Source organism: Lepidochelys olivacea (genome assembly GCF_965140295.1).
Source record: "Lepidochelys olivacea isolate rLepOli2 genome assembly, chromosome: 8".
Classification (NCBI taxonomy): Eukaryota; Metazoa; Chordata; order Testudines; family Cheloniidae; genus Lepidochelys; species Lepidochelys olivacea.
This window is the reverse complement of record NC_140418.1, coordinates 78365735-78383297: the sequence shown is the minus strand read 5'-3', so window position 1 is coordinate 78383297 and position 17563 is coordinate 78365735. Positions and strand designations below refer to the sequence as shown.

The following is a 17563-nucleotide window of genomic DNA, read 5'->3' as shown; positions in this document are numbered from 1 at the left end:
TGAGGCATGTGAAAGCTCTAAAAGCTTTTTAGATGAGACATTCTGAACATGAGGATTATAGTGTAATTTTGGAAGGCAGTGGCAAGTGCCCTCCTCAGCCACAACAGCCACATACAACACTTTTCAAACATTGTTTAGTTATGAGATAGGCAAATACCATATCCCCATTTTACAGATGAAGGTTGGAACAGAATGTGACTTGCTGAAGGTCACACAGCAGGTTATTTTCAGAACCAGAATAAAAACCTAGGACTTGTCACTGTGAGGCTCAGGCCTAATCTTTAAAACCATGTTTCAGAGTAGCAGCCGTGTTAGTCTGTATTTGCAAAAAGAAAAGGAGGACTTGTGGCACCTTAGAGACTAACCAATTTATTAGAGCATAAGCTTTCGTGAGCTACAGCTCACTTCCTCAGACGTGAGGAAGTGAGCTGTAGCTCACGAAAGCTTATGCTCTAATAAATTGGTTAGTCTCTAAGGTGCCACAAGTCCTCCTTTTCTTTAAAACCATGGTGCCCTACAGGGGAACCAACACCTGTCTGTGTCTCAGTAAAAAAAAAAAAGGGGGCAACAATATTTACCATAAAGGAAATCCACAAACATATAGCAATTAAGTTATATGCAGTCACAGATAATCAGGTAAAGATTATCCCAATTTTACTAATTCAGAAACTGAAGAGCAGAAGGGCTCTACCTTCTGCTGCCTAGCATGGCTAACAATGAACCAGGGAAGAGTCACGGGGAGTGAGGAAGCAGAGTGTAGAAGATACCAGAGATCTATGTAGAATCATAGGACTGGAAAGGACCTTGAGAGGTCATCTAGTCTCCTGCACAACTATAGTATCTGCACAGCTGGGAATGTTGCTCCCCCTAAAAGGAAGAATTTGTAGGATGCTTAGCAAAGCAAACCTTATAGTAATTTCCTTCTTCCCTGTCCAGCTTCCACAGATTTTCTTAAGGATGGGAATAAGCTAGGCCACTGATTAGTATTTAAAAGCAAACAAACAAGTCAATCTGAACATTCTATGATGGGTTCACAAATGGTTATAGTGTGGACCACACCTTAATTGAGAGCAGCTTATGGACCACCTCCTCCCTAGTCACTGTCCGGGGTACGACTGCTGCTCCTGCTCTGCAATTCTCACTCTGTGGTGATTACAGCAATTGCTTACAGGGAAAAGTAGTGTTAGTGAAGTATTTAATATATTTTTGGCATCTTTTTATGAAATTTAGTACCTGGAAAACAAGAAAGCCAGCACCTTACAACCACCAGCAAGTGGTTCCCAGGCCAGTCTGAGGTTCACTGTTCTACAAAATACCATGAAACCATGTTATACTGTTTATTAAAGTGGACTACTTACCTCACTTATCTCTAAATCTTTGGCTTCTATTATTTTCTTTTCATTTAACACTTTTTCATATCTGACTTTCAGTTCTTCTGCTTCTGTTTGTAATTTTTGTACCTAGGATACAATATATTTTACATGTATTTGCAAATGCAACTCCATCATTCCTTAAAGCTGGAAGCATTTCTGGCAAGCAACAGCCTTTCATTTCCCTAAATGGTACTTTGTCTTGACCTGCACTTACTTATTCATTTTCTCTATCCTCATCATTGCCTTCACAACTGAGTAGGCTGCAGAAACACTGAATACCACCCAAACTGCTGAGCAACTGTGGAGACTGCTCCTTATTCCAAGCCATGTATTGTACTCGTACAGATACAGAAAGCCTATTTTGACTTTATGTTGCCCCCAAACGTATATCTTTGCAGAGGCAGAAACTGTGACTCCACCCTATTTGACTGTCATCTGACTCATTCACCTGAGGCCGCTTGCATCACTCCCCAGTCGCAACAACGGCAGTTTTCCTTCTTTGCCGTGTGACACCTGGTCAACCTGATGAAGTCAGCCAAATGTGTAAATGGGAAATGTAGTCTTCTGGGACTCAAACAAGACCAAATTACTTTTCAGATGAGGTTCCTCTGTATTAATTCAAGCATTGTTATTTTTTCCATAGGCAAACTTTTCTGTCCTGCAATTAAAACTCATCTAACAAAGCCCAAATAGTATTAACATATTCATGTTAAGACACACAGACTTTAATGAAAAGCCTCTGTGCTTATCGTGAAAAAATCCCCACAATCTTTGAAACAATTCACTTGAATTTACACAGGCACTTGACGCTCACTGCACTTTAAAGTTACTTTATTACATACAGTAAATAAAAGGCAACAAGTGGTTAATTAATATGATTTATGAGCACCTATATCTTTCATTTCAAAGGCTTTGTTATGGCCAAAGGCCATATGCAAAAAGTTATAGAGACATAAATATGAATAGATCTACCCATTTCAAGAGATCATACGTCCATGTCTCCAAATTTCAAAGATTCTCCATCAATTTAAGATACATGGGGTCAAATTCATCCTTGGTGTAATGAATGTTGCCTGTCATTGACTTCAGTGGGAGTTGGACTGATTCTAAAGGGTCAAGGCCAACATTTTCAAAATTGTGTGCATAAATGTAGGCTCCTAAACAAATTTTTTGGCACCTAAATATCTGGTGTGGCTTTCTAAGGTGCACAGTACCCAGAAGCTCCTGCTGAAGCCAATGGACCACCACCTTTAAAATGATCAAATTGTACACGCTTTTAGTTAGATAGCAGTAACTGAATTTCTATTTCTTGTTGGTATAAACATATTCATCATTAATTTACCATAATTTAGATTTGGTGCGATGAGATCTTATTGCAGACTGAAAAATTCTGTCTGTGAAAAAAGGGCTGTACGTTTAAAATCATAGAATCATAAAATATCAGGGTTGGAAGGGACTTCAGGAGGTCATCCAGTCCAACCCCCTGCTCAAAGCAGGACCAATCTCCAACTAAATCATCCCAGCCAGGGCTTTGTCAAGCCTGACCTTAAAAATATCTAAGGAAGGAGATTCCACCACCTCCCTAGGTAACACATTCCAGTGTTTCACCACCCTCCTAGTGAAAAAGTTTTTCCTAATATCCAACCCAAATCTCCTCCACTGCAACTTGAGACCATTACTCCTTGTTCTGTCATCTGCTACCACTGAGAACAGTCTAGATCCAGCCTCTTTGGAACCCCCTTTCAGGTTGCTGAAAGCAACTATCTGTTTGTAATGTATTTAACAGAGAGAAATACTATTTCAGTTAAAAAGAGCTTTTACACTGCAGAATACTTAAAGGTAAACCCATTCTCCTTGCATGTGTTTCACAGGTTTTCCATGCCTCCAACTTCTGTTACTTATCAAAAATATATGTGCTTCAACAAGGATTTTCCCCCTTTGTATTCCAATCTCTCCTCTATCTCATCTTTGCAGTGAAGTCAAAATTACATCAATCATTTCCACTGTAACAAATTCTTATGATGAAGAGCAAAATTATGGCTTCACTGCAGCAGCAAGTAAGTGGAGAAGCTGGGCTGAGAGGGAGAAAGTTTTTTCTGAAATAAATGTAATCAAGAGAAGCAGTGAGGAAACTAAGTTCCTGGCATCAGGAAATGATATTTGTATTAAAGTTTTCTTTTTTCAAATTTGCTGCAGTGTGACAGACCCCGCTTCACAGCAAATATTTTCAAAGGGCAACTCTGAATATAAAACGCCAAATTTAACTGGTAATATCATGGCTCATTATCCACCATGGAAAACGAGCTGCAGCTGTTGTGTGAGAGCAGTTGGCTGTCCAATCCCTTCCATCTCAAAACAATGGGTGTCAACTAATGGTAGCCTATTTCTGAAGGTCATTAGTTTGGACCCTAATACCTACTTAAGGCTGGATGTGTTAAGGAACTACCCTCTTGTCTCTTACAGCAGGCTAAAAATTTTATTGTAGCTCTTTGCTCCATAGGCAAGGCCTGTTGGCAGGGTTTAGAGTTTGTAAACTGACTACTTCCTGGTCAGTAATTATAAAATATGACGAGTCAGGGATGTCAGTCAAGTGTGCCCTTACGCTGTCACCGAATTCTATAAAATATCTGATTTCATCATGCTAAAATTTCCTCTCTATAAACAAAGGCACATACTACAAAGGAATTGCTAAGGAACTTAAAACAGATTTATAAAATATGGGCTTTGTTGGTATTTCCCTAGCACTGAGACAAAATATCCATATGCCATATAAACAGGCTGCCAAAACAGTACTCTAGTGTTGCCTCACTAGTCCCAAAACTGTTACCAGTTGTCCTGGTCTGTGGGGATCTTGCTTCTGATGAGCTTGGAGAGATTATCTGAAGGCCAGAAGAGGGAGTTCACGAAAGATTTCTTTCAGGGTGGGGTCCTCATCAAGTAAGAGGTGTAGTAGTTTGATGATACCCTGTATGGGTTCCAGTGTTGGGTGGTAGGTGACAACTAAGGGTGTGCATTTGGAGTGGGTTTCATTTCTGTACTGAAGCAAGTTCTCTCCAGGTATTTGGGTGGTCCATTCCATGATGTGATCTACTTCTCAGGTGGAGTGTCCTTGTTTGGTGAAGGTGGTTTGGGGTGTTTTAAGGTATGTATCCTGGACTTTCTCCTTGGAGCATATTCTGTGGTATCGGAGTGCCTGGCTTTAGATAACAGATTTCTTGGTGTGTTTGGGGTGATTAATGGATTTATGAAGGTAAGTGTGGTGATCCATGGGTTTCTTGTATAGAATTGTCTCTAGGGTTCCATTGTTGAAGCTGATCATTGTGTCCAGGAAGTTGATGCTAGCATCGGAGTGTTCCAGAGCGAGTTTAATGGGTGGGTGGTGGTTGCTGAAGTCATGGTTGAAATCTATGAGGGAACTTAAGTCATCTGAAATATCATTGATGTATCTCAGGTATATCATTGGTTTCATGGTGCATTTGTCCAAAAAAATTTCTTCAAGGTTTTATCTGTTAACTACAGCCAGGTACTCAGATACCATTGACTATGCTCCAAGGAGAAAGTCCAGGATACACACCTTAAATCACTCAAAACCACCTTCACTGAACAATGACACTCCACCAGAGAAGTAGATCGCATCATGGAACAGGCCACCCAAATACCCTGAGAGAACCTGCTTCAATGCAGAAATACACCCGCCTCTGACAGCACACCCCTAGTTGTCACCTACCACCCCACACTGGAACCCATAAGGGGTATCATCAAACAGCTACAATACATAGTCGATGTGCACCCCATCCTGAAAAAAAACCTCTTACCTGAACCCCCTCTTCTGGCCTTCAAATACCCACCCCCAACCTCTCCAAGCTCATCATCAGATGCAACCTCCCCGCAGACCAGAACAGCAACTCAAAGTGACACCAGATCCTGACAGAACAACAGATGCAAAACCTGCAGACTTATCTCCACTACTACCATGATCAACACCCCCTACAACACACCTTTAAAGATCCATGGGTCCTATACATGCTTATCACAACATGTGGTTTACCTCATCCAGTGCACTAAATGCCCGAGTAACAACTATGTGGGTGAAACCAGACGATCGCTATATTCTCGAATGAACTCACACAGGAAAATGATAAAAGACAAAAATACCATATCACCTGTGAGTGAACAATATATCTGACCTATCAGTCCTCATCCTCAAAGGAAACTTGCACAACACCACTTTCAAAAGGAGAGCCTAGGAGCTTAAATTCCTAACTTTGCTAGACACTATAGCCCTGTCTTCACTACAAAGTTTTGTCAGCAAACACTGCCTTTTGCCAACAAAACAGGGGAGGTGTACACACTACAGAGCTATTTTTGGCAGCAAAACTCTGCTGTTTTGCCGACAAAATAAAACCACCTTGATGAGAGGCATAAAGCTTTTTGTGGCAAAGTTAAAGCGACAAAGCATCAGGTCAGTGTAGACACTGCCGTTTGTTTTGTCGACATAACTGATTTCCACCAGTATCCCGCAATGCCTGCAGTGACCACTCTGCTCACTGTTTTGATCTCTGCTGCTCTGAAGGCATGTGCCCCTCCCCTTTTAAAGCTCCAGGACAGCTGAACATGCTGCTCTGCTCTGAGAACAAAGAGCAAATCATTAACTTGGCATGCTCCTGTTCTGCCCTGCACTAGGAACACAGCAGCAGGCAGACTGCTGCTGTAGGGAGTGGAGGGTGGGTGGGGACTGCTGTGCTGCTTTGACATTCCTCAGCATGGAAACTCACAGAGCTGCTCAGGATGCCACTCCCGGCAGCTGAGGCTGTGAGAGAACTCGGAGGGAATCACAGAACCATAGGCAGGCAGAGCGGGCTGCTTCGGGACAGACTGCTGTGCAGAGCAGAGCCGGGGGCTGATGTGGAGGGGCGTGTCCCCCTCCCCTGCCTCAGGATAGGTCAGTTGGTTGGCCTGCTGTCTTCCCTGCCCTGGACACACCACTTTCCTGTCTCTCCTCGCCCCCCCACTTCAGTTGAAAAGCAGCTGATAATCTACTAGGATGCCCATGGAAAGTTGGGATTGAGAAACCTGCAACATGTGATGCTGTACCTGCCCCATGAGGCATTGCAAACTCTTCCCAAAGCATCCTGTGGCCAGCTGCACATTGGGATAGCTACCACAGTGGCCTGCTCTCTGAATCGATGCAACAGATGCTAGCGTGGATGCACTCTGTCGACACAAGGAGCACAGTATGGACATGCAACAGTGTTTTTAATTAAAGCAGCTTAACTTTTGTTGACAAAGCTTTGTAGCGTAGACAAGGCCTAAAAATCATGATCTTACTAAAGACATGAATCTGTAACCCACTAACCCCCTAACCCCTTTTTTGTACTATGACTACAGGGATGTTAATAGGTAACTTCACCTGGAATGGTCCCTTAGAATATGTGCTAACTACTTATGCTAAACTGTTCAACCTCATATTTAGCTGTGACACTCTGAGTACCTTTCCCAGACCTGAGGAAGACCTCTATGTAGCTCAAAAGCTTGTCTCTTTCACCAGCTGAAGATGATCCAGTAAAAGATATAACCTTATCACCATGTCTCTCAATTAAGATCCTCATCATTATCTCAAAACTGCACGTAGACATAAAACTGATACTTAAGCCTCCAGGTCCATTAGTCACCTGAGTTTTATACTGTTCAGCAAGATTTTCCTGCTGCTTTACTTTTTCTTGCAGGTTTAAGAGTTCAGCTTCAGCCGAAACAGTGTTGTCTTCCAAAGCAGCAAGTAAAGCCTAGATTAAAATATACAGAAAATAAATATTTTATTCTTGTTATAGGCAATACACTTTTTTTCTGATAATGAAGAATTAAGAAATCAAAGCACCATCAGCACTATTATATGACTAGCCATTAAACTACTGGTATTTAGTTGTACATGATCATATTTTGTTATTTTGCATGGTAAGTAACTGTGACAAACTCATTTAAATCTGTCAACTTTCATTCATATTTGATCCAGAATAGAAATACTACACAAAAGATGTAAATCCTGTCATTTTAAAGACAGACTGAGTGTGAGTTAATCTAACTCTAGTTAGGGCAAACCAATATTCAATCAGCTTGATTCTCTGGCTGACTAAGAAGTAGGCAAAATCAAAGAGGCATTTGACAGCCTTGGTTAAAAAAAGGAAATCTTGGATTTATTTTCCAAGTTGGAAGGGCTATTAGATTTTAAGGACTATAGGGGATAATAGTCACTATACAGAAAACAGAAACTGTTTCACTTCCCCCAGATAGTACACCTGATCAAACAATATATTGTTGTATTGCCTATGTAACCTTGACCAGCAGGTCTGATGTGATGATGAATTCTGGAACATCTTTATAGTCTGTTTCAGAGTAGCAGCCATGTTAGTCTGTATTCGCAAAAAGAAAAGGAGTACTAGTGGCACCTTAGAGACTAACCAATTTATTTGAGCATAAGCTTTCGTGAGCTACACGAAAGCTTATGCTCAAATAAACTGGTTAGTCTCTAAGGTGCCACTAGTACTCCTTTTCTTTATAGTCTGTGACCACTTTCAACATTAAAGTACTGGGATCTGAAAGGGAAGCAGGGAGGTACTTGAACCCAGAGAATGTGATTCTCAATGTACGTCTACACTTCAAGCTAGGAGTGTGATTCCCAACTGGAGGAGAAATACTCACACTAGTTCTGATCAAGCTACCATGCTAAAAACAGAATGTAGCACAAGCAGTCGGACGGTCTAGCAGCCCCGAATATATGTCTGGGGTCTTGGATGGGACCGTACTTGTGGCAGCTAGGCCCTCCGCTGCTCATGGCTATACTCTAGTTTTATCATGGTAGCTTGATCAGAGCTAGCATGAGTATTTCTTCTTGAGCTGGGAATTAGTCCCCCAAGCTCCAATTCCAAGTGTAGGCATACTGTGAAAGGCTAGAAGGACAAAAGGAAAGAGTACTTTCTAGACATGTTTAGGTTTTTTTTAAACTTTTATTGTAACTAAACATAAACCAGATATTATGTATACTATTTTATTCTGAGCTGATCTTCTCTCTACACTCTTAATAAATCTTGTTTTTAATTAGATCTCTTGAGACTTACTATTTGGGAATTTCACACAGAAAGTCAAATGCCATTTGAACTATGTATGCAGCAATAAAATTACTTGAATGGTAAAGAAGCTTTCTTGTTACAAACTGGATTGCAGTATTTGTAGATCAAATGACATATGAACTAGGCATCTTTTGATGTAATTAACAATTAAATAATAATTGTGAATATAATCTTTGGAGGAGTGGGATGAAAGGTGGCCACCCACAAGCCCCAGTGATTGGTTTTTCAGTGTGTAAAGCTTTGGTTTACAGGAAAAGCCCACAATGGAGATATCCAGAATAATAATATGAGCCACAGAAAAAGAACAGCAGGATAGGTAGGAGCAAAACCAGCAAAGGAAAGTCGAGAGACTCTATCAAATTGCGCCAAGCAAGTTTGAAACCTCCTTAACTTAATTTGAAACTAGTTATTAAAAGTGAATGCAGTTCCCATGTTTGGAACATTGTTAAAATTTGTTTCAAGTTAAAAGGGTAATTGTTAGTTACGTAATCATACAGATAATGATAATGAAAAGGACACAAGGTAGTGTGGTAAGGTACAGGACTGGCCGATCAAAGACCTATTCCTAGCTCTTCCACAGATTTCCTGTATTAACCTATCATTGTCTCATTTTCACCAACTTCAAAATGGGGATAATACCTACTTCACATGGGTCTTGTGATGTTTAGTTCATTAATGCCTGTAAAGCTCTTTGGGATCCTTGGATGGAAGGTACTGTATAAGTGCACAGATTATTAAAGGAGGCCTCGAGATATTTAAAATGTATAGGAATAACAACATCTGAATTAAATCTAGTTACTCTTTATTTTAAAATGCATCAGGTATTCAGTGTTATTCTCATACTGAACAATGAAATGATATAACAACCTACCTTTAATTTTGCATTTTCAAGACGAATATTTGCATTTTCTGAATTGATAGAATTAAGCTTTCCATGGATTTCTTCATTTGAATTTCTTCCACAATCTTGTATTTTTTTCAGGTCCTCCAAAAGGTTTGTGATCTGCCTTTATTAAATAAATCAAGAACTTTTGCAGCAACTAGCATATAGTACTTTTTAAAATTTAAGTTGCATATTATGTTCCTCTAGCAGTTATTGAAAAGTTTGTGGGTTTTTGGCTTTTTGTTTTTATTAAAGTAACTCCACATATTTACACACCCCAAATGAGCAACTGGAGAAGTTGCAAGTTCTTCAGCTTTTCCAATAAATGATGTAATAAAATTAAAGGATGTGAAATGGGGTTAGAACAATTGTAAATAAGCTGATTAGATGGAATGCACAGGCACTCTTCCAGCACAAATATCAGATTATATATATTTACAGTCCAAGACATTATGATGCAGAATTTAAAAAGGGACTGTCAAATTAAAAGCCATCTTAAAAAATTGTCTTATGTAGGTTAGGAATACCACCTTCAACTATTAAAAGTAAACCGATTCTACTTTACTTTTCACCATTTATGCCAATTTACTTTTTGTACTACAGTCAAATTAGATAATGAAAATTGTCTAATCAGATTCACGTCTGTTCACAGAGAGTTTTACTTTCTGGTGCTCATTCCCTGGCATAGTGCCATAGTTTTTGCTGCAATGTTTAACTCTAAGGAAAGAAACTTTTTCTTTGAAATTAAAAAAAAAAGAGAGAACGCTTTCCATGAAAATTAGGTTTTCTGAGACTTAAAAAAACAAAACCTGTAAACTTAATTTTGGCCCTTATAAACATGTGAACATTCCTCTTTAAACAGCTATTTGACAAAACAAACATTCTGCATGAAACCCAACTAAAAAGTACAGGCAGCAGCCATTAGTCTTATTTTACATATTTATGAAAAACCTATTGGAAATACAAACTGTAGTTCAAACCATAAAAATGTGTAAGAATATTTCTTACCATATGCCAAGGAAAAAGGCATTTTTAATTATTCAACCTTTTTCTATTATATATTTTAAGATTTTAGGGAGTTCTGTTTTGTCTGTGATTACAGGGAATACAATGTTATAAAAATGGCACACATGTATACATTTGGTGGCAAATCCTACCCCTATCTCCATGTATGGAAGGCCCATTCCGTAGTGGAACTAACTGGTCAGATTCACTGCAGCAGAATTGAGAGTAGAGAGCCAGGAGTCTATACGGGGGGGTTCTTTTGTGCTGTTGTGGAGGCAAGCTTTGACAGTGGGGCTGGAGAAGAGAATCCCTGTTGTATCAGTTACTACTCAGAGCCTTCAGCTATTTTCCCCATGTGAGGTGTAACCCAAGTTCATAGCCTGTAATTGCAGCCACTGCTGGCAGATGAGAGGGTTCCCTGTGTCAAGCACAGTAAGCCCCTGTAGTCAGGAATGATGTAGGGGACAGAATACACTCCTTGATGAGTAGGAGTTACTCTTTAGTTATAATGGAAGTTGTATGATCCAATGGAGAGAAGACTATAATGCTAAGATATGTTCCATAGTTGAAATATCTAATTCTGAGCACCAATTTCCAAGTTCTAAATTCTACCTAGAATTTTAAATAGAAAAACCTGTATATGAAATTAATATGATTTCTTATTAATTTGCAAAAAGCTTCAATAGTTTAACTTACTTCTTCAGAGTTTCAGTTTGAACCTCTAACCTAGTCTTTTCTTCTACAGCCTTCTCATGATGATTTTTCCAGACACTGGAAGCTGAAAGTACTTCAGACAATTTGACTTCCTGGAGAATATACAAAATATAGATCATGTAACATAAAAACTGCTTTTTAATTTTGCACAGTTCCCTAAACACAAAAGGCATTTTAATTTAAAGCAACCTTAAGTTACACCTCAGTAGTATAAAATAATGTAAACTTAAGCTTGCAATCTCAAGAAGAAAAATTAAAATAAATTTTTAAATATGTTAAATAAGCTTGAACTACAGAATTATGAGTCCCTAGAACTGAATCACAATTAAGCATTCATAATGTTTTCTAGCTGCAGACTGCAGCAAGACTTCAAAATTTGAGGTAAAATGTTTTCTTAAAATAAATATTTTGACTGTACTAATCTCAGAGACATAAGAATGACGACATTTTTTAAAATAAGAGATCAAAATAAATGCCAAAATGAAATTGAGTCACAACATCAAAATGTTGTGAAAAAGAAACAATAGCTAACTAAGAGAGTTTCAAACACAAAAGAAGAAAGATTGGATTTTGTGGTTTATTTAATGGCTGTTAAAGTAGAGCTTCTCAAAGCAGTGAAGAGTTAGCCACACATGTTCCATTAAAATTAACTGCTTCGAAAACCTTCAGCTTAAACCTCACAATAGGAAAATAAAGGGAAAGTACTATGAGAACACATAAAAATTGGAGTTAGACAAATGGCAATTAAATTACTTTAATTAATTAATTTATTAAAAGGTCCAGTTCAACTGAATGTCATCATGAGAAAATCAAGTTGCACCGTATGGTCTGAAGGTAAATTAAGCCCACAAAGAAGAAACAAAGCAAAATTTAATTAGATCCTGATATACCAACTAGGCCAATGTATTGTATGTCTAAAAAGGTGTAACGTTATGATGAAAGCATATTCCCACCTATTGGGAAATGCAATGAAAGGAGACAAAGTTTTAAATGTACTCTAATGGGACAACTGATTCCATTCAGAATTGTAATCCACCAGCTCCAGAAAGATCACTCAAAAAAGTTCTGATCCTCCTGGCCTTCTGAAATTTCTTAACATTGGTGAAAAAAAGGCAGCAAGAGGCCCTCAACAAGGTCCAAGCAACAGCTGAATGAGAGGATTCTAACTTCATTTTCAAAGCTCTACAAAATTCAGAGCATACAGCTTACAAAGAGAGATTTGAGCATCTATAAGAAATGCTGCCTGCTGGATCCATTTTTGAAAAAAGAAAATAGCTGAGTACTAAGACATCAAGACCCCAATCCTGCAATCTGATCTGTGTGAGTGGACATTTGTGCCCATTAACTTCAATGTCTATCCACACAGCTCAAACTGCAGGATCGGGGCCCGCCTATGAATGTAAGGGAACAAGCTTCTCAATGATATTTAAGGATTAATGTGCATGACTCCCAGTAATATTAACTGGCATATACCGTACTGAAGGGAGACCAAAGCCCCTAGAGCAAACTTACAAATTGTACAACCACGTGGTCCAAGTCATTCACTAAACTGACGTTTTAATTTTTTTAATAAAATGAAGACTAGATGATTATGATGGTCCCTTCTGACCTTAAAGTTCATGCATCTTATTTAGCAATTACTTTTGGATCACTGATTTTAAATTACCCTTCTCTAAAGTGGAACAAATTAAAAGGTACCAGTCCAGAGTACAGCACGCTCAGTCGGTCATTACTGTTCTTCAATGATGAGGCAATCTTAATGTTTGATTGCACTTATTATTTTAAATAATTGATTATTTTAAAAAACATTTGATTATATCAACACAGCCACTTACCCTCTTTCTAATTTTGGAAGTTAGTTTTTCAACAGATGCTTCAAAACATTCAGCTCTTTGTTTCTGGGCTCTGGTTGCTTTTTTCAGAGCTTTCTTCTTTTGCTCATTTGTTTCCTTTACAGCTAAAATTTGGAGCTTGTGTTTGCCAGTTTGAAGCTTCCACTCAGTTATTTTCTTTTCCAGAGTCTGCAGCATAATTAAGCAAAATGAATGATATATTCTGAACATTATGGGGCAGATTTTGAGTCACACTAACATAACCATGCAGGGGAGAAAGACTTTCACCCCACCTGCACTAAGCTACCTGCATCCCAAATACATGCACAAGGGTGAGGGCAGAAACTGTGCACCCCATATTTCCACACACTGAATAGTGAGAAATGGGGATGGAGGGACAGAGGGGGAGGAGGGTACATAAGTCGGAGGGTAAGGAAGGAGCCAAATGGTGGGGGAAAGCCTTGGGGGTGGGGGCACAGCAGAAGGGGAAGAGGATAGGAATAAGTGAGTAGGTTGTGGGGGGCAGCAGCAGCAAATGGGGAGAAGGACAGACTGGGGCTCGAGGGGCAGAAGAGTCTACAATTACTAGAAAATACTCCCATCCAGAACCTGGAATAGAAGCCAAGAGTCCTAAGTCGCTACATTCTTCTGTTGTCAGCAAATAGTTCTGAAGACCACTGAAAAAGTGTGTGTTTCATCCTCCTCTAGTGGCTGGCCAAAACAGCATATAACCACCTACTACTGCTATCAGTTACTAGATTAGCTCAAGTGGTTCAAGTATGTGCTGTGGATGTAAGGGTCTAAAATCTGCTGATGACCCAAACTGGCAATCAATATGAGTCCACATGACAGAAACTTTTTTGCAGTTTGTTTTTGAAAAAATTAGGAAATTACATTTAACCAAATACATTAAAAGAACATTAAGGCTGCATAGTCATACACTCAAAAGTTAGGAAACGCCAACACTGCCTTATGTGTATAAATTATAGTACAGTCTTTAATTACATGATAACATACTATATTTTCCACAGGACCCCTGCCTCATTCAGCGGTCTGAATGCACCCAGTCTGGGGATGAATCAGGGCTGTGCAGCGAACAAGACAATTATCTTCAGCACCCCTGCATCATTTATTGCAGAAGTTAGAAGTATACAATGAATGAGGCAGAAGATTGCAAAAAAAGAGAAAGGATGGTCTCAAAGTTGAGTCAGATGAACGTTGCCCTGGAGAACTGGATTCTCTCCATGCCTCCGCCACAGAATTCCTATGCAAGGCTGGGCAAGTTACTTGAACTAGATATTTATGTTTGTTCCCATACATAGCATTTTTTATTACAATAAGGATGCTAGAGGCAAATCACATCAAAGACATTAGAACAAGGTATAGTGACATTTGGCGAAGAAAGCAATCAGATGTATCCTTAAAGCCTGCTTGAAAGAGGGCCCAAACACAGTTGTCTTTAGGATGGCCATCGATGGCATCAACAATCTACCAGCATGCAACTGTTTCTTGATGGACAGTCTTAAAGCCACATTGATATTATCGACAATTTTTCCACCATGCAATAAAGTAGTAAACATGTCAGCTACATATACCAGTCTATATAAAATCTTCTATCAGGTCATCTTAAAATAGTTTAAAGGCAGACATGACTAAATGTAACATGAATTAAAAACATGTATAGTGCCTTCTCATTCAAGTTTGGGCCATGACCCTTCCTAAGGTGGGTTCCAAACACATACATATCTAGAATGATATGCAATCTACTTGGTAGTCAAAAGAAAAAAAAAAAGGAACAATGTTACTTCTTGATGTAAGTGTGAAATGAAGCAGTTTATATTTGTGATTGATCATTATAACTGTGATTTGGGAAATAATATCTTCAATGAATTAAGTAAATTTAGGAGAATATAGAAGATTTTTATTTGTCAGTCTGTTGCTTATACGTTGGTAAAAGATATTACCTCACCTACCGTGTTGCGTATATTAAGTTAAAGAAATACATAGGGAATACAATTGTTAGTCCTTTATATCACCACAAGATGTCACTATCACACTATGACTGACAGTCCTGTGTAGCATGCAGCTATGTCCTTTACAAAGACTTTAGTAAATTTAAACTTGGAACTCATTTCATAATGAGCAGAAAACATTCAACCTGTCCCAAGGCTTTGTCAGGGTATCAGCTGACTTCAATGGGCTATGGACACTTAATTACCTTAGATTCCTTTGAAAACCTCAGCCCATATGGCTGTCTACTCTCACTGAATCTTTATGCAAAGATCAGCTTATTCCTTGAAATATACCATTTAATAAAATCTGCTGGGAGAATTCTAATAATTACACTGTGCAGAAGTACAAGAAACAATATCCTTCAGAACAAAACATGGAATGTGTATACTTAATTTCATGTTCCGGAGTAAAAGTGTTAGAGGAGAAAATAAATAATCTTCCAAACCTGGAAAAAAAAAAAAATCTACCCTACTTTTAATTTCCAAATGTTGACTTCTTAATGGCAAATACCATATATTAGGGCTGGCAAGTGATTAAAAAAAATTTAATCGTGATTAATTACACGATTAAAAATACCATTTAAATATTTGTGGATGTTTTCTACATTTTCAAATATGTTGATTTCAATTACAACACAGAATACAAAGTGTACAGTGCTCACTTTATTTTTTATTACAAATACTTGCACTGTAAAAAACAAAAGAAATAGTATTTTTCAATTCACCTAATACAAGTTCTGTAGTGCAATCTCTTTATCATGAAAGTTGAACTTACCACTGTAGAATTATGTACAAAAAATAACTGCATTCAAAAATAGAACAATGTGAAACTTTAGAGCCTACAAGTCCACTCAATCCTACTTCTAGTTCAACCAATCGCTCAGAAAAACAAGTCTGGTTACAATTTGCAGGAGATAATGCTTCCAGGAGATAATCCATGTCCCCTGGAACGGTGGCTAAAGCATGAAGGGGTATACGAATGTTTAGTATATCTGGCACATAAATACCTTGCACCACCGGCTACAAAATGCCATGTGAATGCCTGTTATCACTTTCAGGTGACATTGTAAATAAGAAGTGGTCAGCATTATCTCCTGTAAATGTAAACAAGCTTGTTTGTCTTAGCGATTGGCTGAACAAGAAGTAGGACTGAGTGGACTTGTCGGCTCTAAAGTTTTACATGGTTTTGTTTTTGAATGCCGTTATGTAACAAAAAAACCCCCTACATTTGTAAGTTACACTTTCACTATAAAGAGATTGCACTACAGTACTTGTATGAGGTGAATTGAAAAATACTATTTCTTTTATCATTTTTACACTGCAAATATTTGTAATAAAAAATAATATAAAGTGAGCACTGTACACTTTGTATTCTGTGTTGTAATAAAAATCAATATATTTTAAAATGTAGAAAAACATCCAAAAATATTTAAGAAATTTCATTTGGTATTCTATCGTTTAACAGTGTGACTAATCGTGATTAATTTTTTTTAATCGTGTGAGTTAACTGCAATTAATCAACAGCCCTTATCTATATAGCTATACATACACACACACAGTTAGTATTTGGCATTGCTCTGAAACTTCTACAGTGATATTGTTTTAAAATCACTTTCATTCCTATATTCCAAAAAGTGTAAAAATACATCATTACAAAGGTTTGTATCACTATTAGAAAATCATATTCACCAAGAAACAGGTGTAATCACTGTTAGAATTAATTAATTTCTATAATTAACTTATCAGTTGAGTTTATCTTTGCAATTGAGTAAGATTCTAGTAAGTCTAAACACAAAAAAAATCCTGCATATTTGTCTGTATGGTATCTATGAGGGGATCATTAATATCCAAAACATCAGAGTCCAAGGTCAAATCCAAGCCTTATTACTAATCTAGGCAAAAAGGAGTACTTGTGGCACCTTAGAGACTAACAAATTTATTTGAGCATAAGCTTTCGTGAGCTACAGCTCACTTCGAAAGCTTATGCTCAAATAAATTTTAGTCTCTAAGGTGCCACAAGTACTCCTTTTCTTCTTGTGGATACAGACTAACACGGCTGCTATGCTGTAATCTAGGCAAGTTACCTTTGCAATATGACATATCATGCCTTTCAACTCCTACTGTTCTAGGAGGGCTTCGTGAGTGACCAAAAGACCCAAATTACGCATATAAGATGATTCAACTGATTTTTTGACATGTTCAGCTAGTACACATACAATGCTTAGTTTAACTACAAAACTCAGCTTTCCTCAGACTATATAAAACTTCTCCTTCCCCTTTAAAATTATATTGCAAACTTGTATTAATTTCCCTAGTTTCTTTAATTGTGCTTAAAAGATTGAATATGTGGCTAGTTACAACTGATTTGGAGCAACCACAAGTAATTCCTTGGAGGATCAGTTAAAATGAAATGAAAATGATATGCTGCTCTATCCTTCTCTAGTAAGAGATTCTATTTTAGGAATTTTTAATTATACAGATCAACTGGCCAAACCTTCCCCCCTGCATATGATGGGAGATGACAGAGCACCTATGCAAGCTCCCACAGACCATGGATTGTAGAAGTGGCCTCTCCACTGGTGCTCCATTGCCAATGGGGTAGGATTCCATGCTACTTCGC

The 17563-nt window shown here is 38.2% G+C and overlaps 1 protein-coding gene across 1 annotated transcript in view; it reads right to left on the bottom strand.

Annotated features, from left to right (window-relative positions):
- The window catches only part of ODF2L (outer dense fiber of sperm tails 2 like), a 53685-nt gene that overhangs the window by 21332 nt on the left and 14790 nt on the right, over positions 1–17563 (bottom strand). The window contains exons 9-13 of the mRNA XM_084637579.1: positions 12935–13120; positions 11082–11191; positions 9369–9504; positions 7046–7156; positions 1359–1460 (exon numbers count right to left, since the gene is read on the bottom strand). Coding sequence (XP_084493705.1) covers positions 1359–1460; positions 7046–7156; positions 9369–9504; positions 11082–11191; positions 12935–13120 — 645 coding nt within the window. The remainder of the gene's footprint in view (positions 1–1358; positions 1461–7045; positions 7157–9368; positions 9505–11081; positions 11192–12934; positions 13121–17563) is intronic.